This window comes from Eurytemora carolleeae, unplaced genomic scaffold (assembly GCF_000591075.1).
Source record: "Eurytemora carolleeae unplaced genomic scaffold, Eaff_2.0 scaffold161, whole genome shotgun sequence".
NCBI lineage: Eukaryota > Metazoa > Arthropoda > Copepoda > Calanoida > Temoridae > Eurytemora > Eurytemora carolleeae.
Genome location: NW_019396085.1, coordinates 220,938 through 246,284, shown reverse-complemented (window position 1 = coordinate 246,284; position 25,347 = coordinate 220,938). Strand labels below are relative to the sequence as shown.

The window sequence follows — 25,347 nt, the reverse complement described above, 5'->3', positions numbered from 1 at the left end:
GGGTAATGGCGGTCTATCATGGACCTTTCTGAGAATGTTGGGAAAGAGGAAAATGTCCTTTATTTTACTCAGATGAACTTCGTCTACAGTCTCTTTAATATACTTGTTTCAGGACTGTAGTTGGTGGTGATGGACGAATAAGAAGAGAAATGAGATTTAGAACTCCATCAAGTTCTAGGTAATCTTTTTTCAAGACTCTGGCGGCAAAAAACGATCATCTAGCTGTTTTCCTTTATTTCAGATATTTGTTCCCTGAAATTTCATTTATTTACTCAATTCAAAAAATAGTTTAAAACCCCTAAAACTAAATATTTTCTCATCAAAAACCAAAGAAAACTCTTTATCAAGTAAATTTAGGCCAATTCGATAAATCTTCTTTTATAAACTTGTCATTGAACCTTTTTTTGAAGGCTTTTCTTATTTGACAGGGTTGAGGGAGATGCCATGGGGCAAGCACAGACAGGTTCAGGAGCCAGTGACCGGCCCGGCTTCAGGAGACAAACTTCAGAACCTAATGGTCATCCTTCATCGCTACCTTCAGGTTTGATTCAATAGAGAAGTCTTGATACATTTTCAAAACAAACAAAGTTATTATATTTTCCTGTTTATTTAAACGGATTTCTTGCAAATTATTTACCAAACTAGGCTTACAGGGCGCTTCGACCCACTTGATAATTTTGGTTTTATCTGTTGTCCTGAAAGAGAACATTTTTAGTAATTATCAAATTTCCGCTATATTTAGATTTACATTGGCGCATTAAAAAAAATCCGGTTGAAATGCTGAACTACTAAGGAGTAAAAAAACGGATTGTTTTGATGCAAGACGCTGATAAAGTGCAGAGCTAGAATTTACTATTTATAGGATTGATTTTAGGTCGGGCAAGAGCTGGAACTGCCGCCTCTACCCAGGGGCGAACTCCTGAACGTGTTGGAGCAAGGGAGAGAGAACGAGGGCGCGGAGAACAAAAGGATCGAGGTGAACCCGACGGAGAGGTGACCTTGAAGGAAAACGGCGCGGCTAAACCAGCGGCAACTGGAAAATCGTCGACGAGAAGTAAACTTCAGGTGGTCGAGAAGGAAACGGAAAGGGCTGGATATCAGAAACCAACTCAGGTAGATTTTATTTTGATCTTATACTAAAGTGTCATTTATATACTCAATAGGCTTTGAATTTACAAAAAAATTTACAGTGAAGTTAGGATGATAAAAAAGATAATTAAGAAAAAAATACATTCTGTTGGTTTTAGTTTTAAAAAGTATTTTGTTCTAGTCGAGTAGTAGAAGAAGTGGTAAAGAAGAGACGGGATCTAAAGCCCGCCAAACATCCCGCCGTGGTGGTGAGGGACGGAAGAATGGCGAGGGCGGGAGGAAGGATGGTGAAGGATCCTCCTCCAGGCTTGTCCAGTGTCCTCTTTGTGGAAGAAACTTTGCCAAGTATGTATTTTATTTACATAGAAATTATTTTTGTAAACTTTTAGAATTGGTAATTGTTTTATACTTTTTTATACAAATTTTAGATGTTGAACAAAGTGATTTTTGTTGATCAAAGTGATTTTTAAAAAAGGGAAATAATTTCCAAGAAAACGTGAGAAAACGTAAATTTTTTTGGTATTTAAAAAGATTTTTTCACATCATGCAACGATTTGTTAATGAATTGTTGTAGTTTGCATTTGTGCTTTTTAACACAAAATAAATAACTTTATCTTCTTTGTAAGTCAACAAGATATTTGTAAATTTAAAAAACATATTTTTCCAGATCTGTGATAGAAAGTCATGCCTCCCGATGTGAAGGATGTTACACACCAGACAAAGACGACACAAAAACCGAAGTTGAATGCCCTGTTTGCCGTGAATCTTTTCCGCAGGAAATTGTGGAAAGACACGCGGCGCGCTGCGTGGAAGTGTATGTCTAATGTCGACTTCATAATACAACCATTGATATGAGTGTAACTAACAAAAGAGTCCTGGCGATTCAAGCAAAAATAACCTCTTAAAATTATAGTTAAATATGATTTTGTTACAATTACAAGGCTTCTTGCCGGTTCAATTCTAAATTATAGTGCTAGAGAAAAAGTGCATAGAATAGAGAACTATTTTCAGGTGCAATGTAGAATAAAACGGTCTTCTTAGAAGTTATACTAAAACTATAAAGACTACAGCATAACCCACCGTATTAATAAAGTACAAACTTATACTAAGTACTATAGTGAAAAAGTAAGACTATAATCCAGTGGTTAAAGGACCTCTGTTGAAAAAGTTACATGCCTGGTTCACATCATGCTTCTTAAACCTTGATTTATGATGAGGAAGATGTTGTTTTCGCAGAATTTATAGATAGAAGTATTTTTGCCGTCCAAGTTCTAATTGGAATGGAAATTTGATGTTATTGCCCTCGATAAATGTTAAAAATTTGAATTTAAGATTTGAATAATATGGAAACATTTCATAATAATATTGTACTACAGCAGCCGTGACCTAAAACCACTAATTTAAGGCATAAAATCTGTCAATTTATGCTGAGAGTTGAATTAGCCTAAATTCATAAATTATACGAGATAGTCAGGAGTAAGATTAAAGGGCTTGTCAATGTAATTAAAAGTCACCCTTTAAAGGGACTGTCAATGTAATTCCAGTTGACCCTCCATGGAAAAAGTGGGCCGATTCGGTTTGTTCTTGATCATACGAAACTTTTAATGTTACCGTTAAGAATCGCACAAGGCACTCTATAAATGGAGGGTCTTCTAAAAAGATGAAAGTTTACCCTTTACATTCCGGGTAAATGAAATAGATTTAACAACTTTATCAAGACACATGAATATACCTTTGTAATTAATTGCATATCTACAAAAATAACAATTATACAGTGATCACTAATATAAATAGAAGACTTGTTGTCTTCTTTTTTTCTTTGAATTTTCTAAATAATCAGTACACACTGCGCACACTGCACATTGTGACATTTATAATTAAAGGAAGGCAAAAAGGCAATGATTCATTATTACTTAGGGTTTCACTGTAGTTAAAATATATAAATGTTATTTATTTTTAAATTATATTTAAACTGTTAACTTTCTAAATTCTAAACCTAATTATCCTATTTTCTGTATCAGATGTTTATTAGATTAAATCTTAAACAGACATAAATATTTAAGAGTCATTCTCCTGAGTCCCTACACGTTGTCAAATTTTTATCTAACAATTGTTTAAGTAACTGAGCCAAATTATAGTAGTACAAGTCTTCAGAATTTGACGAATGAGATATTTAATTCAACAAAGTGTCTTAAAAAATGTTAGAATTTCACAAGAAAACGATTTAAGAAATAAATTTTGCCCGCAAATCGTAATATTGTTTAAAATCTTCAAACTTTAGACGGCTTCTACGAATCCTCCCAAGTGAATTGGATCAAAAATATGAATTCCCTGAAAGCTTTCATCAATGTTAACAATATAAGCCACGAATATTATGATATTTTAGATTGCGTACTTATATTTTTTTTTAGACAAAAATAGCCTTATCGGGATATAGAATGTCAGTATTTCTATTAGAGATTGTGCACGAAGCACAGATGAGAATATTGTTCTTTTTATTTTTAATTTTAATGGCTATAATACTACTATGAATGCGTTAATGCATAATAGAGTCAATGGAGGAAGGGGGGGGCAAAATTTAGGGTTGGCCCCCTCCATTTGTTGTGCCACCGAGGCCCCACCCTGAGGGGTGGGGGGCACCCATGACCCATGGGGGGGGGCTCTTTTAATATTATTTTTGCATGTATTTCCCTACAAGGCTTTGCAACCTGGCCCGTTTAAATATTCATTCTGATATATACTGGATACTATCCAGTGGATAGTATCTCACGCGAAAAAATATTGAAAAGATTTGTTGTAAAAAACCCAAGGGTTCTCGTTTTAGGAAGCGGTATTTTTAAAGCTTTTCATTACCTTTTTAAAAAAACATTTTGTTAATTTCTTTTTTCTTTTTTTTTAAGTTCACAAACCTAATATTAAAGCAGTTTAATTAATATAGAATAAATTGAAAGGTTTAAAGTGATGCAGCAGACATAATTTCAATTTTGATTTACAACAATACCTTTCAAAACTTTGTCTGATCGAGTATTGCATTAAATATCCATGTTTTCCATTTTGAAAACTCATTATTTTCATTAGTGGTTTCTCTACAAAAGTGACTCGACATGCATTTCTTGCTTCAGAAATGAAGGTTTAAAGGTATCATCGGATATGCCACTCTATAAATGGAGGGTCACTTGAAATTATGCATGTTTTTCATTTAAGTATAATTACATCGTATAATTACATCGTAATTACATCTTGCTTCAGAAACGATGGAGAAATGAAGGTTTAAAGGTATCATCGGATATGCCACTCTATAAATGGAGGGTCACTTGAAATTATGCATGTTTTAAATTTAAGTATAATTACATCGTATAATAAAAATAGTTTAAAATGTCACTTTTGCCCTTAAATAAAAAAGTTTCATTAAAAAGCTTTAATCATGATACTGCCTTCACATGTAAAATATATATTTGATATCATTATTATATAAAACAATTTTTTATCGATCCTATGAAAACATAGATATTGTTAACCTTTGAAACTTACAGCCACAGTAAATAGTAATAAGAGGGAGTTTTTGATGAGTCTACTTAAGGGAATTACATAAATTATTTTAACACTTAAAATATGGAAGTTTGTATATGATCGATATAGTTTACATAGTCAATAAAGGTATCAATATTTTAAAGGGGGGGGGGAGGGCACAACATTTTTTTACGCGCTGACGTGCGCTAAATTGGCCCCCCTGACAAATGCTCTCGTACGCCCCTGCCCTCTCCATGTAAACGCCCCTTATGTAAATGAACAAAGTGTATTCTTTTCGAAGACGACTTTTAAAAATATGACGTCTAAATGCGTACATTTACGCATGAATCTTTCAAGTTTAAAATTCGGAAAATAAATTTACAACAAAAGAAAACATTATTAATTTAGTTCAACCAATTCTCACCCAAATAGTTTTCAAATTATAAATGCACATTTTATTTATAAAATTATCAACTAAAAAAAATTGGCGAACTTTATGCATTTATAAATTTCGTATCTTATACAATTTGATTTATATCTAAAATTTATATTGAAATTCAACAAAAAAAATCCGTTTCGCTGAAATAAATCAAAAAAAATATTTTAAGAAAATTATCGATTTCCGAAGTTTACAGATAAACATATGATAACCGTTTAGTTTAGTGTACACACTTCACACGAACACAACAAAGTGCAGTTTACTCGCTTCGAAGGCTTAATTTAAGGAAGTACAGTGAGAACCAGAAACTATGGAACAAGGTGACGACTTTTAGACTAAAGTTATTACTTTCCATAGTTTCCAATAAAGCTATTTTGCGTGTTAAAAGGCCCAATTCGCTTACATACAGTAATAAAGTTACTGTAAAACTAATTGTTTTGTAACGATGCATAAAATACATTTAATTAATATTGTCGTCTTTCTAATTCAAAGCTTTCTTGTTTTCACTGTGTGACTGCAAGCGTGTATGTACATTATTTATAAGTTTTATGATGATATGAATATTTGGGGTCTGTCCTAGTGAACGATTTTATATCCTATCAATTTTTTACCTATGATTGTTTATTATTTATTTTTTATTATTTTTAAGTTAGGTTAGGTTAAGACTATTTCTGGGCCGAGCGCTGCGGCTTGGACAGGCTAGAGGGGTCGAGCGCTGCGGCTAGGACAAGCTAGGGGGTCGAGCGTCGCGGCTAGGACAGGCTGGCCGGGCGCTGCGGCCACATGAGCAATGATAACTATGTACAAATCTGATCGATCTCTAGGATTTACAAATATTTGTGACTCACAAATTTTAAGCGATTGCAATTGCGTACAACGGTAAACTTCATAAAACATTGTTACATCATGGAATATTTAAAAATTTGTTGGCCACACCCAGGCCCGTAGCCAGGGGGGTGCAGGGGGACAGGTGCACTCCCTTTCTTCTGAAAGGGGGATGCAATGACGAATTTGTAGCCCCCCCCCCCGTCCCATATTGAAGAAATTGTTTCTCATAATTTTCTAAAATCTAGTTATCAATTATATAGCCCGAGTAAGAATTGATTCCCTTCCCAAACCAAATTATAATCTATTTGAGTGTCACTCATTAAAAGTGTGTGGGGGGTGTCTGTGTGTGTGTAGGTGTTCTCTGTCAACCCTTAAAAGCTCAAATACACTTATTAAAATGTTAGTCTTTATAGTGTGCATTGGCAATGTAATAAAAACAACCATATACCACTAAAAAACAAACCAAGCTTTGTTAAAGAAAAAATCTTTTTCGCTTGCGGCGCGTCTTTTTTCCCCCCCCCCCCCTGGAAATATCCTGGCTACGGGCCTGGTCACACCTGCCCCCCCCCCCTTTCACTGCCCTCCAAAAATCCAAAAGTTTATTTGTTGAAAGAAACGGAAAACGGATAAATGCCATCAGCTCCTTTCTTATCAATGGAATTTTCTGTTGTTCAAGCAAAATATTGTTAAGGTCCAGGCGAAATATAAAAAATATACGCCTTCAATAAGCTTTTGGAAAAAATCTGCATTTTTCACCATTTGCAAATTGTTTTGGTGAACTTGCATTTTGCATCATGGCAAGACCTTTTTTTTGATAAAATATATTTCCTTTAACCAGAGGCGGTGCCCCAAATGGGCTATGGGGGCTCAGCTACGCTACCTGCTACCCGCCCCCTCCCAGGCCAGTAAAATCTATAGTTTTCAGGGTTTTTTTTGCTCTAAACGGTGGTAAGCCACCCCCCCCCCGGACAAGTTCCTGAAGACACCCATGCCTATATAACCGTTTTCTATTGTAAAAAGATCTATGAGTTTTATTACTTCTAGGGTAGATGTTTAGTTTTTAGTGTTTAGTGTTCAATAAACACTTAGATATGTCATTCATTCCTTCATTCATCCTTGTATCCTATATTACGACAGATGGGGAGAGGGGGGGATGTTCTTTTTAATTGTTTGTTGTAGCTTTAACAATATTCAAAGAAGGACTTGAGATAAAAAAGATGAGCAGTTAAAATGTTATTACTCAGGGGCTCAAATTTTTTATCTGCCGAGGAGAGAGGGCTCGGCACCTTATGACGGCCAAAATCTCCTGGTAGCTACAGATTATAATGATACATAGCCCCCCCCCCCTGTGCACACCTCGGCAGTATTCCTCTTTTCCTCTTAGAAAACCCCTTAACATTTTGCTATCGAATTAGCGAAATTGGGAAATCAATTTAAGTGAACTTCTATATTAAAGTTTTTGATTGTTTATCGATTTTTCAAATATTTGACGAAAAAACTTTTTACTTCTGTTTTGCTCTAAAAAATTTGGTAATTTCCTTCATTCAATAGTGATCAAATTTTCCCAACAGCAATCTCCCCATTCATTTATTTACCTAACAACAACTACCCCATCACTAATTTCCCCTGCAGTCACAACTTCGCCAACAACAAAATAAGTATAAATATTAAATATAGTCTACCAAGTACAAACACTGTGAAGGGATAGATATTAAGAATTTTATGTTCCATTTTTGCGTTGAGTAAATGGACCAACACCATAAAAAACGTCAACCAGATAAAAATTGATTCTTAAACAAAAATTAAATACGACTTATGACACAGATTATAATGAAAGATTTTGATTGCGATAAGACAATATTTTATGCTATTTTTCTGCCGTTTTACGCTTATGTGGAAAAAAATTTAAAAATTGTGATCGGGGTGGGAAGGAAGGGTGCTGCATATAGTTTTCTCACTTATTAGCATTTTCAACAATTGGGAATATTTTATTTGTTTTAAATTTCTTGTTCAACACATTTATTCTCGTGCAATATGTGGGTTTTACAATTTTTATAAAGCATGAAAAACATTTTGAATTTTTTAAGAGCCCTTTACATCGCCAAAAAAGTATAATCTGGAAAGCGAATTATACTTGCGAATGGCTTAAAACTTTTCAATATAAAGTTCAAGAAGAAAATTCAAATCAATTCGATTTAATAAAATTCTATTGGCGTCTGAACCGAAAGCACTGATTTAATGTTTTAATTTCATTGAAGAAATTGTTACAAAGTTCTTACTTTTCTTTAATATTTCTCTGTTTATCCTATTCCTTCCTTACACCTCGGTTCCTATTCTCTACTCTTACATTTATTTAATATTTCTCTGTTTATCCTATTCCTTCCTCACACCTCGGTTCCTATTCACTACTCTTACTTTTCTTTAATATTTCTCTGTTTATCCTATTCCTTCCTTACACCTCGGTTCCTATTCTCTACTCTTACATTTCTTTAATATTTCTCTGTTTATCCTATTCCTTCCTCACACCTCGGTTCCTATTCTCTACTTTTACTTTTCTTTAATATTTCTCTGTTTATCCTATTCCTCCCTCACACCTCGGTTCCTATTCTCTACTTTTACTTTTCTTTAATATTTCTCTGTTTATCCTATTCCTCCCTCACACCTCGGTTCCTATTCTGGGTCTCTTGATTTTGTAAAGATGGGTGTTTCCTTTTATAAAGTAACTTTCACGTCATGTATTCAGATATACATTATGTCACAGTTCCTTATTTAGTTCTGCAATATATATTTATTTTAGAACTTGGAAATTTGTTTGCTTAAAGGGAGTGTTGACGTAATTTCAAAAGACCAAGTTAAACTTTCAAAATTATTTCTTTTAATCCCTTATCTGAGTAAAACTAAGTAAGATATTGTCGTGAGTTCATATTTAATATTTTTAATTAACTACAAAGCCTGAGATAGATAGATAAAGTTTATTGCTGAAGTACATGTATCTATGTTTACAGAACGAGTTTAAACCAATCTTCTATTTTAGAGAGCTCCAAAGGAGTTGAGTTTTTGCCACAAATTCTGATTTCTAACCATTTTATCTTTATAACCTGATGTCTCATGCCTGTGATATTTCAAACTATAAAGTCTTTTAGATTAAATAGTCAAAGTTTGAAATTTTTTAAGGTTTACACCATCAGGTTGTAAAATTATTGGGATTAGACCATTTCAGTTTGTGTGGGAAAAACTCAATTTCTTTGCCAAATCATATAAGTCTTGGAAGCTTTTTTAAGAAAGTTGCAGTGTTGTGTCTTCAGCAAAAAGAATTGTAAAAAATGTCGATGCTTTAGAAGTTTTAGAAGGTCTTTAAAATAAGCAATCACAATTTACAATGCAGTTTGGACCAGGGTAGGTTGTTTTGGGTGGTTGGCTCTAAGTTAGTTAACTATACTAAATATAATTGGATACGCACATCAACTTATGTTTTGGGATAGGTAGGGAGTTGATTGGAAGGTAGAACATTGTAAGATAACTGCTCTGTCAATTTCTTGCATGTACTCTCTGTTGCATAAATCTAAAATCACTATTAAAGTAAACCCCTTAAAAGTACCAATATTCAGAAAAACACGCGGGTCACTTCAAAGCTACGTTGTCTTTACTTTTAACTCTCAATCCTTTTTATTGATTATCCCCTGTGACTTTATTTCCCCTTGAATGGATTTCATCAGTATAGAAACGTACTTAGAAAACCTCTTTTTTTAACACAATTCCTATTCTTCATAGATCTCAGCCTATGCCAACCCCCCACCCTTTTATTGCTTTCCTCTCTCTCGTCCCATTCTAGGGAGCCACGTCTCAACCCCNCCAGCAATTTTTGGACAGTTTGTTTAATGTTTTCTCACAGTTTTGTGTACATATTTAACTATATGATCTGAGAAAACGCTTGGGAATAATTTTTTACATTTTATCTTCGATGTGTCATTTGTAATCCCTTCCTCCCTCCCCCCCCCCTTTATATGTTTCCCCATTTTCTTTAGTATTTTACCGTTTTATTTATCTCATTCCAAGAATAAAAAACGATAATTTCTTCTATAACGTTTAAATGGTGAAGTTGTAAACCGGGTATATACAGCAAGCTATTTAAATGCAGGATCACATGAAAGTGCATCGACAACTCACAATTTTAGGGATTATTTTGTTTCCCCTCTCCCCCACCCCTCTTTTTCTAACTGATGGGTGATTTTATCATAGAATAACTTCATATTTTAATTTTGATCAACACAATTGAATTCTATATGATGCCACAGTGAAAAAAGGAAACTATAAAGGTGGAAATTTTTGAATGAAATAGGTGTAATACACTGAACGGATAAATCTATTAGCTTAGATCAACTTGAACCAGAGAACGGGCATTATTTCTGTGTTTTTAAATGAAGTTTGCTTAGCATTAAAGCTTTAGTATTAAAAAAGGGTTTAATATTTTAATGTTTCATAATGAAAAGCATTGAAAAATCTCAAGACTCAAAAAAAGGAAATCAACTTCCCAAACGTGAATTTGATATGATAGACCCTAAATTTCCTGCTTTAAATTAGAGTGCACAACAAACCTTATATAAGGATCAATAGTTGAGATTGAAACTTTTGGTGGAGCTGGTATTAAAGGGACTGTATTTGTATTTTCAAGTGACCCTCCAATGCGAGAATGGTAATTCCCGATTTTCAACGATATCCTAAAAGCTATGTCTGATCAAGTACGAATTAGAGGTCCATGTTTTGTGTTTAAAAACTGCTGATTTAGACTTATGGTTTGTCTGCAAAAGTAACCCGCGCTTTTCTTTCTTTTTAGAAAGATTGGAAAAATTACCAAAATTGAACAACTTTCAGTCAATAAAAACGGCGTTTTCTTGCAAAGTTTTATTTGTCATATTAATGTTTTAAGGGTATCCGTACCACCGATGTAAATCGGGCATTGCCATCTTTGCCAGAAGGGTCACTTTAAATTAAATTAGGGTCCATATTTACCATAAAACGAAAATTCCAATTCATTCCAAAATGAAAAATTCCGATTTTGGAGTTAAGTTTAAGATGCCAATTCAAAATGGTTTTATACCTTTTATCTAAATAACAGTCAGGAAGATATTCTAAGTTTTCTGAAAAACTGCATAAATCTGCAAATTAAAGAAAAAAAACATTTTTAAATAATCATTTTTAGATTGAGCACTTACCCCGTTTTGACCAATTAAAAGTTTGGGACTCTGGTCCGGAACTTGAACTATGCATGCAAGATTAAATACATTCATGAAATAGTATTAAGTTTCAATTTGAACTATTAGCTGGTGCTTGCAGAGCAATAAGAACCTGATTTCAAATAAGAATATTTTTATGTAAACATTTTTCGCTTGAGTTGTTAGAATATCAGATTGCATCTTAGATTCTCTAAGATCTTTTTAATTTAGCCTTTAAGAATTTTAAATGTCAGAATGTTATGCTTCTGAATTTTTTTCCTGGATGTAACGAGCTTTGAAGAAAGGCAGTAAAACTGTAGTCGTTAGTTATATAGTTGTATGTCAGATTAATAATGGTACCCTTGAAACCTTGGTCTTTATTTTCTCTTTGAAAGTGATTTGCCTATTCTTTCTGCAGATACAATGGGGAGTAAAAAATCAGAATTAAACACTTTTTCAGTATATTAAAGGGAGTGTTCGCGAAAAATGAAAGGGGGTATAGGCTTAATGCGATAACTTAATGCGATAAAAAAGCGCTATTGATCGCTACTAATCTTACTTCTATATGTTGCGTCTATAAGGAGAAAATTGTTAAAAACGACAAATACCGAAGAACGTAGTGTCCATACAAATTCAGAAAGATGCAACATACGACTTAGACCGTAAAAAAATCTATTTAATTTCAAACAAATCATTCAGATATTACACCCTATGGTCATCGATTATCTTTGGCCACATTTGAATATTGTTGATTTTTCATAATATGTTTTAATTGTTATGATCTGAGAGTTATTTATAAAAACATTTATTCCTGTTACGATGATTTTTCGTAATGAAGACGACATTTTAATATTTTCCAGGAATTTTCGAAAACAAGTTGTAAGCTAAATATTATTTTAAAAAATAAAATCAAAACATATTATGAAAAATCAACTGTATACATATCTGGCGAAAGATAATCGATGACTATAGGTTGTAATATCTGAATGATTTTTTTGAAATTAAATAGATTTTTTTACGGTCTAAGTCGTATGTTGCATCTTTCTGAATTTGTATGGACACTACGTTCTTCGGTATTAGCCGCTTTTAACAATTTTCTTCTTATAGACGCAACAGATAGAAGTAAGATTAGTAGCGATCAAACGCGCTTTTTTATCGCATTAAGCCTATACCCCCTTTCATTTTTCGCGAGCACTCCCTTTAAACGCCGATGTCTTCCACATTATTGATCAGATAAAGGTTTAAAGGGTTCTGTTGTCAATCGTGAACGTCCCTTTACAAATAAGAGTTCCATTACAATTACTATTACTTCTAACCTTTAGGTATCACCCCCCCCCCCACCGCATTTTTTTCTTTAAAGTTTAGAGCTAAACAATCTAAATTGCATTTTTGTTTTTCAAGCTTTATTTTTTAAATCTTTTTTTGATTTTTTTCTAAAATTATTGCTTTGATAATTTTTAAAGAAATACTATTATATACTTTTAAACATATCATTGGAAATAAAGTTTTTTTATCAAAAGATGCATAAATTAAACAAATTGAATTAATAAATATTTATATTTTTATAGTTATCCCTAAAGCTGTGCTAAAGTTTATGATCGTTTTTTGTGTTGTTAAAATTAAATTTCCCAAGATGAAAATGTAAGAATGGACCGAGATGAGGGTGGGAGAAGGAAGGTTCTAGTAGCTTTATTTAATTCTAGTAAACCAGGTATTATACAGTAATAATTTTAATTAAGGAAATAAGTCATTGCCACAAACTCTGAATTTCTAATTCATATATCTTTGCAACCCAGTGTCGTAGACCTTAGATATTTCAGACTATGAGTTCTTTTGGATCAAATAATCAAAGTTTGAAATATCTAAGGTACAAACCATCCTGTCACAAAGATATAATTTTTTTCAAGAATACTTTACTATCGTCTTTTATCTTTAAAATAGTTTGCGGCATCCATTTGTCAAATATTTTTCATGAAACAATCATAAATAAATAAATTTGCGCTATTACCAGGGATATTAAGGTAGTTGTTGAAAGTTTTTATTTATTAAATAAAACTGAATTTGTCGGATTCTAAACGAAATTATTCGTACTTCCGGTTTTTCGAGCTCACAAGAAAGGCATATCACAATTTAAAACTGGTTGGACTAGGTTTATTTTCTGATTATTGTTTTATAAAAATTAGGTTGACAAATGACAAATCAAAGATGACTCAAAAATTCCACTTAAACTTCATTATACATATTAAGGCTCAAAGGACTGAAATTGTAAAAAATAAAAGAGATGAAAAGCGATTGAGGGATAAAAATAAACGAGAAATGAAATACATATTCGGAAAAATTAAGATTTGATAGAAAAAATGCGTAAAATCCGTCAATTTTAAAATATCCTTCATTTTGTTTTTAGAGTTTCCGGTTTGTGAAATCGGGGACCAAGTGGAGGGATCAGACCCCCAGAATGATAAAAAGAAATACCCGTGGCTCAATTTCTTTATCGGAGACACTTTCCAACTATTGGACTCCAACCAGCTTCACTATATTGTAAAGGACTCCACAAATAAGGTGGGATTTTACTCAGGTTTAGACTTGGGTGTAAAAAACACTATACTATTTTTAGATTGTAGATAAGATAAGATAAAGTTTATTGCTAAAATAAATGTATCTGTATACAGAACGAGTTAACATTTACAAATTGATGATTATATTAACAGTACAAGTATAAAGCAATTAGGTGGAAATTCACAATTGAAATATATAGTAAGCTAAGATGATTGCATATTGGACATTTTGAAATCGCTATTAGAAAGTGTCATTTAATGGTCTGGAATGATTTCCATGATGCGTATATTTATGTTAAAACTTGTCTTAAAACTTGTAAACAAAATAAACCTGACATAAAACATTCTTCACTTTAAAGTAAAAAATAAATATAGATTAATCATTTAATTAACTATTTTCCTCGTTTTAGACATATGTCTGCTGGGCACTTTGCTAGTGATAATATTAGTTTTTCTGTTCCTCTCTGTTTTTTTGTAGTTAAATATTAATAATTACAATTCTCGCGGATTTCCCTTTTTTCATTGGTGGATTTAAGCAACAAAATGTATTCTAAAGGAACTGAGTTTTTGCCACAAATTCTGATTTTCTAATCCCAAAATCTTTGCAACCCATGGTCAAATACCTTTGATATTTCAAACTATAATTTCTGTAATATCAGATAATCTAAATTTGAAATATCAAAGGTTTACATCATCAGATTTAAAAGATAAAGGGATTAGAAAATTCGAGTTTGTGGCAAAGACTCATTTCCTTTGTCTAAGGAATCATTTTTAATGACGACAATGGCCATATTGGGTCATGTGTACAAAAAATCGACCCAAAAAAGACATTAAAAAGACATATTGTATTTGTGATTATTTAAAAATTATGATTTCTGAATAAATTTATATATTTCCATTTGATTAGATTGGTATAATCCAAAAGTCCAGGGTTTCTTTCTCTAATCCAACAAATCCTATTATACAGGTATTTAAAACATGTATATTCAATATACAGCTAGCAGGGTAGGATAGGAGGAACAAAATACTACAAATTCAGGGTATATATAGTATATACAATAAATTATTTTGGGAAATAAATGAAAAATTAATCATCAGTTGTCAATTTTTAATTTAATTTATTATACACCTAAAGACCTAAATTTCCCCCTATTTAGCTCAACAAAAATCAATAAAAAAATAGGGGAAAATAAAATTGTGAGGAGGAATGATATACACCCCTGGCCCTGTTTTATTTTGGCATAAGATCACAGAGTAAATATATTCATAGATAAGAATTAAGTCCAACAAAACTGAAACCGCCAATATAACTGCACTCTCCGCGTACTAAAAACGTAGTTTTTCAGTTGTCTTCCTCTCTCTATTTATTTTCTCTGTAATTAAACCCCAACTTGTCTGTAACAGGAGTCTATATTTTTAATAATTACCCAACACCCTGGGATGATTTTTAAACATCTGAGGGGAAATGTAATTTTTTAGGATTCATTTTAGAAATATAAAACGTTTTAAAGATCTATAATTACGGAGTTTGAGTGCAAAGTCGACGTTCAATATCATCAATTTGGGTGTGTAGGTTTTTTTAGAATCGGTTTTTTTAATTATTAAGTAACGACGACAAAAAATATGGTTTAAATTCTATAGTAATTCTAATTAGATGGTTAGGGACATATTTCTCAAAAGAAATTTGGCAATAAATCAATGCTAGAATCAATTTTTTCGTTTTCATCATTATATTGAATTTCTTATTTTCTTTAAATTTATTCGCAGATTTCTACAAATTCTTCAAATGTCGTCTTTTCAATAAAAATTCCAGAAAATCTGCAGAAAATCTTTCTGAAAAACTCACACCGCACCGACTCTTTGCTAAAACCCACCAATTCTTAGGTCAGTGTACTTCAAATCACTGCAGTACACACGGACAGCTTAGTTAGGGAGGCGCCAAACAAAATCCAAAATAGGATAATTAACATATTTTCTTGCTTTAGGAGGCTAAAAGCACTTTAAAAATCTGGATTCAAGCATATAAACAACTTTATTTACTCAGGTCAGCTAGACATTTTTTACAAACATTTGTGTTCCAAGCTTCATCATTAGAAATTTACTGTTTAATATATTATTAAGTTAATCAGAGAATGATTTAGATATTTATTTATGAAATTATCTATTTATATTTATTTATGAATTTATGTATCTTTCTAATTATATATTTATCTTCTCATCTGTTTGTTCAGATAAAAATCCAAATTTTATCATCGTTTAATCTATCTATCTACGGTGGTAGGAGATTTTATCAATATAATGAAGACTACTTTCGATTTAAATGTTATAATTTATTTAAAGATTTTAAACAGCATGGATACACAAAAATATTTAAACAAAGAGAAGCTATCAATTGAAAAATCTTCTCTTTAATTACTTGTAATCTTATAATTCGAAAAAAACTTGTTAACAATAAAAACTTTTTTTAAAGTCGTCTTCAGTATATTGATATAATCGCCTACCACCTTATCTACTTAAATAGATTGATAGGTGGGCGAACAGAATGATCTCCTACGATCTATTGACGAATTAATCTATCTTTCTATGGAGGTTGATGATCAGAATGATCTCCGACGATCTGTTGATGAATTGATCTATATTTCTAGGGAGGTTGATGATCAGAATGATCTCCGACGATCTATTGATGAATTGATCTATATTTCTAGGGAGGTTGATGATCAGAATGATCTCCGACGATCTATTGACGAATTAATCTATCTTTCTAGTTTCTAGGGAGGTTGATGATCAGAATGATCTCTGACGATCTATTGATGAATTGATCTATCTTTCTAGGGAGGTTGATGATCAGAATGATCTCCGACGATCTATTGATGAATTGATCTATCTTTCTAGGGAGGTTGATGATCAGAATGATCTCCGACGATCTATTGATGAATTGATCTACTGGAGTCAACAGATCATTTCCGGAGCTTTAACAAAGGAATTTTTTCAATTAAATATTTATTTTTCTAAATCTTTCCACTGCATGAATAATATGGTGTACCAGCTAAAATTTTAAAATTTTAATTTGAAGTGACCCTACAATAAAAGTGACATATCTGATTTGCAACAGTGCTCTTTAACGCATTGTCTGATCAAGGCTCAGTGAGCTATTCTAATTTTCCATGCTGAACATTGTTTTTTTCTATGATGGTTTCTCAATGATAGTGACTTGCGGATTATTCTGCAGAGACAAAGAAGAAAATTGTCGTAATTTTATTCTGCTCGGGTTTAAACGGTATCTTAATCGAACATGTCAATTTTCAAATGCAAATTATCTGAAATAAAGTCCTGTATGCTAAAATTATTCATTCTTTTCAAAAATGTGTTAATAAATAGCTTCTTATTGAACAATAAATGAATTTTTGATAAAACTGATATTGAAGGGGGAAGAGGTAGAGTTGATAAGTAAACTACAGAGAAGAATTGACGCTGTTAATAATCAGTTTGATCTTGAGGTAATCATGCAGTAAAGTACACAGACATACCATGCAGTACAGTTTGTAGAGCTCATACACATACATTGCAGTACAGTAAATAGGATATAACATAATGTTGTGCGTTAGGCTTAGCACATGCAACATAATAAAGAGCATATGGTTACACACACACAATGCAGTGCAGTATAGTTTATACACATCCAATACAGTACAGTACTAGAGGTTATACACATACAATATAGTGCAATACATATAATGCAGTACATTACATAGGTTTTACACTATACAGTATACACACACTTTACAGTTCAGTACATAAAACTACACATACAATTAATTATGTACTACAGCACATAGATGCTACATATGCAATGCAGTACAATACATAGGTTATACATAATACGTACATTATAGAAATAACCAAAGAAACTTTCTAAGATTTCATGAGTAGAAGAAATAACTTTTAATAATTAACCCGGGTTCATCACATTGTTTGAAATTGCGCTAATCTACAGCACTTTATCTTGATATCCTGCACTGGGGCATCAGACCTAGGGATAAATAAGTTTAATCCTTTACACAACATAAGGTTCTAAAAACACGGTTGGATCCTGTGATTTTCCCATGTTTTAATCTCTTGCTAGTTCATGCGTCTTTTTCACCCTGTCTGTAACACATGATGGGAGTGTAGTGGTAATTTTTATTAATCCTCCATGCACATTGCTCAATGGTTCCTTAAAAGCTTTGTTTGATCAAGTATAAATAAGAATAAGAATTTTGAACTGATTATTTTTAATTATGATTTCTGAATATAATATCAGATAATTCAATACAAGCCTAGAAAAACGACAATTTCTTCCACATTATCAATCATATGTAGGTTTACCGTTGTGAATTTAGCATTGTCATCTTTGCATGGAAACTAGAAACTATGTTAATATGTTATAGAAGGTGCCTAGAAGGATGGATGGAACTCGATTAAATCATAAAGACAGCTGTGTTAATCTGTACAATGCGTACACAAGAGCTTCTAGGTAAGCAGTATGTGCAGTTCTGCATGTACAATTTATCATCATAAAATCATTAATATTTGTATAACAAGTGGGGGGACTTTTTTATCTTTTTTTCTGATTTTTTTTATAGATGGAGATGTAAAGTTTTGATGCATACACAATCACTGATCAGTTATGCAATGAATTGTCATATTTGTCGATACATTCTCTACAAATATTAATAATGTTATTAACGGAAAAGCTTTTTTTCTGTTAATTGTTTATTTTTAATAAGGTGGAAGTCTCATTAACCCTATTAAAGCTGGGGGGTCTGAATCTATGTATAGCCTAGGGGGCGTCCGGGTCCCACGCCCCCCCCCCAGGCCTTAGAGAATATGTGTAGGGTTGAAATGCATGTTCATAGCCCAATTTTTCATGGCCAGCTCATTGAACAAAAATTAGACCGATAACTTTAATAGAGAGTTGAAAAATCAAAAAAGGGTTAAAAAACGTAAGAAATATATTTTTTCTGAGACAAATATGTGACACGTGTTTCTACATCTATTTTTCAAGGGCTTCTCAAAAATATAGCTTTTAGATCTGTATCATTAGTCACAAAATGGTTATGGGCTATTTTATATTTTTACAAGACTGGACTTGTTACCTCCCTGTAGCCTAACCTATTCATTAAAAAAAAAATTCTGTACAAAAATTCTTTAAAAGAATTGATTCTTTGTCACAAACTCAAATTTTCAAATCCCTATATCTTTGCAATTTTATGATGTAAACCTTTGATATTTCAAACTTAGATTATCTGATCTAACCGAATTCATAGTTTGATATATCTAAGGTCTACGACATTGGGTTGCAAAGATATAGGAATTAGAAAATCAGAGTTTGTGGCAAAGGCTCAATTCTTTCTTTTCGTTAAAAGTCGAGAAATTTTATGATAATAGTGTCAAAAATGAGAGTTCTAGGGCAAAAAAACTGGAGGGGGGGGCGTCCAACGCCCCCCCCCCTTCCCCTACCCTGTTTAGGGTTAAATGCCCCTGCAATCAAAAATCAATGATGTGAAAATTATCCTGGATATGTTTATTTTTCTAAATTAAGAAATAATTTCAACTCATTTCTTTAGTTTAGAAATCTGCAGGCAAACCAGAGGCTAAAACTAATGAATGCGCGAATTTTATGTTCGAGGTTAAAAGTTCTGTAAAATAATGAGTAGCTACTTAAATATTAAACTTTCTCAATTCCAAATTTGAATTTCTTGGGAAAAATCTAAACCAATCAGAGAAAAGGATTTACGGAGAATATTTCATAACCATCGCTAATCAGCTGTTATTACGTAACCGAAAACAAAACCTATTTCGAGTTACAACCGTTTTTTGGGTTTACATGCAAAAATTAATTTATCTAAAACGTGAAATTTCTTTAACAAGGTTTTCACTTTTAAATATATCGTAAAGTTGAATGCCGCTTTCTCAGCTGAATGATGATTGAATAATAGACAAATAGGATTTCAAGATTTTAACCCTGGGTTTAAATTTTAACTCGTCGATTTCGGCGAGTTAAATATTTAACCACAGGGTTAAATATTTAACCTCACGGTTAAAGTTCAGGTTTAAATTAAGTCAGAAGTGGCATTTAACCATGAACTTAAAATTTAAGTCAAAACTTTTCGTTCTTTAGTTTTAGACTCTGGTCATTATAATGTAGTCACGTAGAAGCACCAAGATGTATTTTTTTGTTTTTGAAGAGAGCTTGAGTTTGATTTTTAACAAATTGTTTTTAGGTCGTCAGTTGGCCCCACAGGGGGACGTGGGGACGACGGTAATCTTGGTAATCAACATCTTCATTCTGTCCTCGTGGAGGTGGGAGGACAAACTTGGATAGAGGACATCCTCATTTACTGTCAGGTAGTTAAAAAAAGCTGGCAAGGACATTCTCATTTAATTAAACTAATTTTTCTGGAACACTGTGGAAAAGATTTTCTTTGTTAATTCCTTAAGAAGATTTTCTTTGTTAACTAAATAAGTTGAATTTCACTTCACAATTAGGGTTTCCCGTAAACAAGGGAAAATCGTTTCGCGAAAATTATTTTTTCGCCGAGAATTTCGCATTTCGTTTGCTCGGGGAAACAAACTAGTTTCGCTTTTTTCGCCAAATTTTGCTTGAATCTGTTTCGCGAAAAAACAAGTGCGAAATGTTTTGCAGAGAGCAGAGAATTCCACAAATTTGTTTGCGTAATTAATTGTTGCAGCTACAAAACTTATGGTTCTCGCGGAATTTTTTTGCGAATTTTTTTTTGCCAAATACGAACGAAAATTTTCGTTCGCTGGAAACCCTATTCATAATGTGTTACACATTTTTCAATAATAATACTTTTGTGAATTGTTAATTGAACTCTTTGAGGCCAAAAAGTGTATCATGCTAAGACCATTTAATAAAAAAAAAATCTTTTTAACTACCTATTCATGTATTTTTAGTTGTACAGTGAAAGAAAAGGAGATTTTGTCTCTGAAAGATGGTTCGTTAATCATTCAAGGTAAAATTATTTCCTTTTGTTTAAAGATCTTCTTGGTCTATTTTTTTACGTATTTGTAACAAATGCCTTACTCCAATAGTTCTTAAAGTATGCATGAATCCAGATACAGCTATCTCTGTATTCTTAAGTATGTATCAATTCAGATACAACTATCTCTGTATTCTTAAGTCTGTATCAATTCAGATACAACTATCTCTGTATTCTTAAGTCTGTATCAATCCAGATACAACTCCCTCTGTATTCTTAATTCTGTATCAATCCAGATACAACTCCCTCTGTATTCTTAAGTCTGTATCAATCCAGATAAAACTATCTCTGTGTTCTTAAGTCTGTATCAATCCAGATACAACTGTTTCTGTATTCTTAAGTCTGTATCAATTCAGATACAACTATCTCTGTATTCTTAAGTCTGTATCAATCCAGATACAACTCTCTCTTTATTCTTAAGTATGTATCAATTCAAATACAACTATCTCTGTATTCTTAAGTATGTATCAATTCAGATACAACTATCTCTTTATTCTTAAGTCTGTATCAATTCAGATACAACTATCTCTGTATTCTTAAGTCTGTATCAATCCAGATACAACTCTCTCTTTATTCTTAAGTATGTATCAATTCAAATACAACTATCTCTGTATTCTTAAGTATGTATCAATTCAAATACAACTATCTCTGTATTCTTAAGTATGTATCAATTCAAATACAACTATCTCTGTATTCTTAAGTCTGTATCAATTCAGATACAACTATCTCTGTATTCTTAAGTCTGTATCAATCCAGATACAGCTATCTCTGTATTCTTAAGTATGTATCAATCCAGATACAACTATCTCTGTATTCTTAAGTATGTATCAATCCAGATACAACTATCTCTGTATTCTTAAGTCTGTATCAATCCAGATACAACTGTTTCTGTATTCTTAAGTCTGTATCAATCCAGATACAACTATCTCTGTATTCTTAAGTCTGTATCAATCCAGATACAACTATCTCTGTATTCTTAAGTCTTTATCAATCCAGATACAACTGTTTCTGTATTCTTAAGTCTGTATCAATCCAGATACAACTCCCTCAAACTCTACTCATTACCGAGAGCTAATACGTCTGACCGTAAGTCCATATTCAACCAACTCTATTTGAGTAGAAGATACAGATAAAGATAAAACTGACCGATAATACGGTCAGGTGATTATACCGTAATATATATACAGGTAGGTTCAGGTTTCCAAGATATGGGAATTATTACTATGTTTATTACATATTTACTGTCCAGGCCTAAACCGGGAGGGTTGTTTCTGGACCTAGGAGGTGTTGATCTTTGCTTAGACTTACATCTAGTTGTTCTGGTGAGTGCTAATGTAATCAACCATAAGACAGATAGTAAGCTTAAAAAAGAGTTTTTAAAAATCAGTCGAATTCAGGGGGTTAATGTGATGTACGGGGTTGAGTTAAAATTATGACCTAAGTTCAGGGAAGCTAGAAAGACCAATTAAGTTTATTTTTCCCTTTTAATACTGAACAGCCTATTTNAAAGGAAATGAGATTTTGCCACAAAATCAATTATTCTCATGCCTGTATCCTCGTAACCTAAAAATGTAAACCTTTGGCATTTCAAACTTAGATTATTTGATTTAACAAAATTTATAGTTTGAAATATTTAAGGTCTACAACATTGGGTAGCACAGGTAAAGGGATTAGAAAGTCAGAGTTTGTTGAAAAGACTCAATTCCTTTGACAATTAAAGACCATCCATACTACAGTAAATAAGAAATTCCTTATTTTTTAGGTGGGACAGTCTAACAATTATAATTTCCAACCTCAACAGAGGTTCTAGAGGTTCTACAAATAGTTTGGGCTTAATCGGTTTAGCAGTTTGATTGACTTAATTATTCAGGTTTACAGGGTTGGTAGAATCCTAAACCAGGAGGGAACTAAAAAGAGAGACCCAGGAATACGGTCTTTAACTCAGCAGGTAAAATATATCATCATAACTACAAGACATGTCTTAGGTCACTCTTTAAGTGATGTAATTTCAATAATGAGTTTGTAATTTGTAGCTGATTTATTTAAAAAATGCACATTAATCTTTAAGTGATGAAATTTCAATAATGAGTTTATTTATTGTGCTTAAAGTGCTTCTTTTAATGATCAAAAACACAACTTTTAACGACAAATGATTAGGTCAGTAAGTTAGAGTCCCTTGTTCTTAAGTACAAGGGACCTCATAAAATGTACTGCTTGATACATACATAGGGTGTGTTCATATTAGTATCTAAGACTAAAAGAACTGTACGTTAGGTGGGATGTATGTACAAAAGACCACTATCTGGAGGCGTACAATCATTGCAGAAATTCTTTTTAACCGAACGCAGATCCTTTAATACAAACCAGCCCCAGGTAAACGATAATAAATATTTTTTTAATACAGTCCCAATAAACATGGGAATTAAGAGAAGACTTGAAAATCGTCTTCGATTTCTGATAGGTAACAGATGACACACGTGAATCAAAAATCAGACTGAACGTCCCATAAGTTTTTGAAAATTTTAAGAATTAGAATCTGTCCAGATTTCTTAGGTTCTCCTTCTGCTAATATGGTAAATCACATTTTGGAATTTCCAAGACTTGTAGTTTTAATTATTAACTGTTTTAACTGAAATACTACAAAAATTGTAGTAATCTAGTGACAACATAGAAATCGTCACTTAATTCACATGTCTATTGGGACACCTTATACTTTTGTTTTTATTATTTTAGAGCATTCAAGTTAAACTCCTGAGTTGTGATGAGAGGGATTTTTTCCATCTACACTCACTAGCAATTAAAAACTCAAATAAACTCACGCCTGCGCAGACTGGACCTTCTTTTCTCACATTCCATTTAGGAATAGACGCCATTTTTTTCTCGAATTTAAATTAGACTTTTTTAATTTTAGATTCCCGCCATTTCAGTTGAAAATTGAAACCATTTTAATTCCCACCCACAATTTTAGTCTAGAATTCTCTCCATTTTCATTATTTCTCCCACCGTTTAAATCATTTTAAAAAAATCTGCCATTAAAGTTTGAAATTTCCGCCTTTTTAATTTAGAATTCCGGTCATTTTAATCAAAAATTCCGGCCATTTTGATTTAGTTTTCACGCCATTTTTGTTTAAAACTCCTCAATTTGAATTTTTAAAATATTTCTGGCAAGTTTTTATTCCAACTATAATTGTTGTCCTCTTATCCAATCCATCCGTGCAGAAAAGAGAAAAAAATATATTTTAATTCCGCAGAAACCCTCTCAGGATCAGCAGAAATTGTCCTTCAGCAAAACATGGCAAAATTGAAGGTCAGTTTTGGTTCAAAATTCAAATTTTAAACTAGATATATTTAAAGGGACACTGGACAGTTGAATTAACTTCAAGTCAAATCAATTCAAAACGGCCTTTACCGTTTAAACCTGTATGAGCATTAAATAATAGTTAGAAAGTTATTACCGTGTTTTTTTTTATGTTAAAAAGATATAAATTCTGACACTGCATTCCTTGTGTCTGCTGTTGAAATATCTGTATTTATCAGAATAAAAACAAGGACATAATTTTTTCTCATCAGAAGAGTACCCGTATGAGTAAGTCTCAATCCCTTTAAGCCCCGTTTACAAAAGAAAGTTCAATATCATTTTCTTTTTTGAAGATTTTAGAATTTTATTTTCAGGATTGTTCCTTAATTAAAAGACTTGGATTTCCTCCTGTAATTATGCCAGGTAATGCATTCAAAAATTAAACACAGCAAATTTGAAAACGAAATTTTTTTTTCGTTTCCCGAATTTATTTCAAAATATAAAATATTATTTAGATATATTTTAATTTCGCGGGAATATTTGTGAAAATTTTCTGTTTAACCTTATTTACGCCGACGTCTGGTTTCATGACATCTATGACATTTAATTCGTTTTTGGAAAGCATTTGGGCAAAAATTCAAATAATTATTGCAGAATCTAGTTATAAAGCAAAAATTTTGCAAATAAAAATTTCTCAATTTGCAACAAAATATACATTTTTGGAAAGCCCTTGACCCAGCGAATTCAAATCTGCAAAAACCCTTTCAAAATTTTAAAAACCTAAATGTGTATTCAAGAAAAACTGAAAATTTGCCAATTCCCTTTAAAGGCGTGTGTGCAAAAATTGTGCAATCTGCTTGCTTTTGTTAAAGGCTTTCTAAAGAACTATAAAATGTTTAAATCCAATAACTGGAGGTATGTATAGATATAGATTTAGTCTGGTATAGTTAAAATAAGGCATTTAGGCAGTATGCCGTTGGTATGAAAGAACAGCTTTTCCCCTTAAGTGATGGGCATGTGTCAGTTAGAAACATCAGAAAATGTGAGCTTTCTAGCTCAAATACTTTCTGAGTTATGGCAAAGAAATATAGGGAGGGGTCAAATTACCCCCCCCCCCCAGGCCAGACTCGGCTCAGGGTTAATAGGGTTAAAAAAGGACGTACTCATACTCCTCATACAGACACACTAATGTTGAAGAACTTCCCAGGCCAGGATACACAGAAAAGGACACAGTCTTGAGAATTCAATTATTAGGACAAATATTTATTGCATTTATTACATACATTGCATCAAAAATCTAAATCACAACTTGTTAAATAAAAAAGGAAGAGATGGCATTGTGAATTGGGAAGTATTTAATGGAACTTCATTT

At 32.3% G+C, this 25,347-nt stretch overlaps 2 protein-coding genes across 2 annotated transcripts; both read left to right on the top strand.

Moving 5' to 3' along the window:
- The first annotated feature begins 81 nt into the window (after window positions 1-81).
- LOC111718217 (octapeptide-repeat protein T2) lies at window positions 82-2,147 on the top strand. The gene is made up of 5 exons (XM_023493758.1): window positions 82-178; window positions 429-541; window positions 875-1,113; window positions 1,271-1,434; window positions 1,757-2,147. Exons 1-5 carry the CDS (start codon window positions 150-152, stop codon window positions 1,911-1,913), a joined length of 702 nt encoding a protein of 233 aa, XP_023349526.1. The 5' UTR covers window positions 82-149; the 3' UTR covers window positions 1,914-2,147.
- Window positions 2,148-5,296: 3,149 nt separating this feature from the next.
- On the top strand, window positions 5,297-24,418 carry LOC111718020 (dedicator of cytokinesis protein 3). The gene is made up of 16 exons (XM_023493500.1): window positions 5,297-5,358; window positions 12,713-12,790; window positions 13,484-13,638; window positions 14,542-14,601; window positions 15,620-15,678; window positions 16,527-16,614; window positions 17,060-17,131; window positions 18,062-18,147; window positions 19,898-20,021; window positions 20,592-20,650; window positions 21,927-21,999; window positions 22,548-22,625; window positions 22,952-23,050; window positions 23,411-23,537; window positions 23,929-23,984; window positions 24,350-24,418. Exons 1-16 carry the CDS (start codon window positions 5,349-5,351, stop codon window positions 24,416-24,418), a joined length of 1,293 nt encoding a protein of 430 aa, XP_023349268.1. The 5' UTR covers window positions 5,297-5,348.
- Window positions 24,419-25,347: the final 929 nt, after the last annotated feature.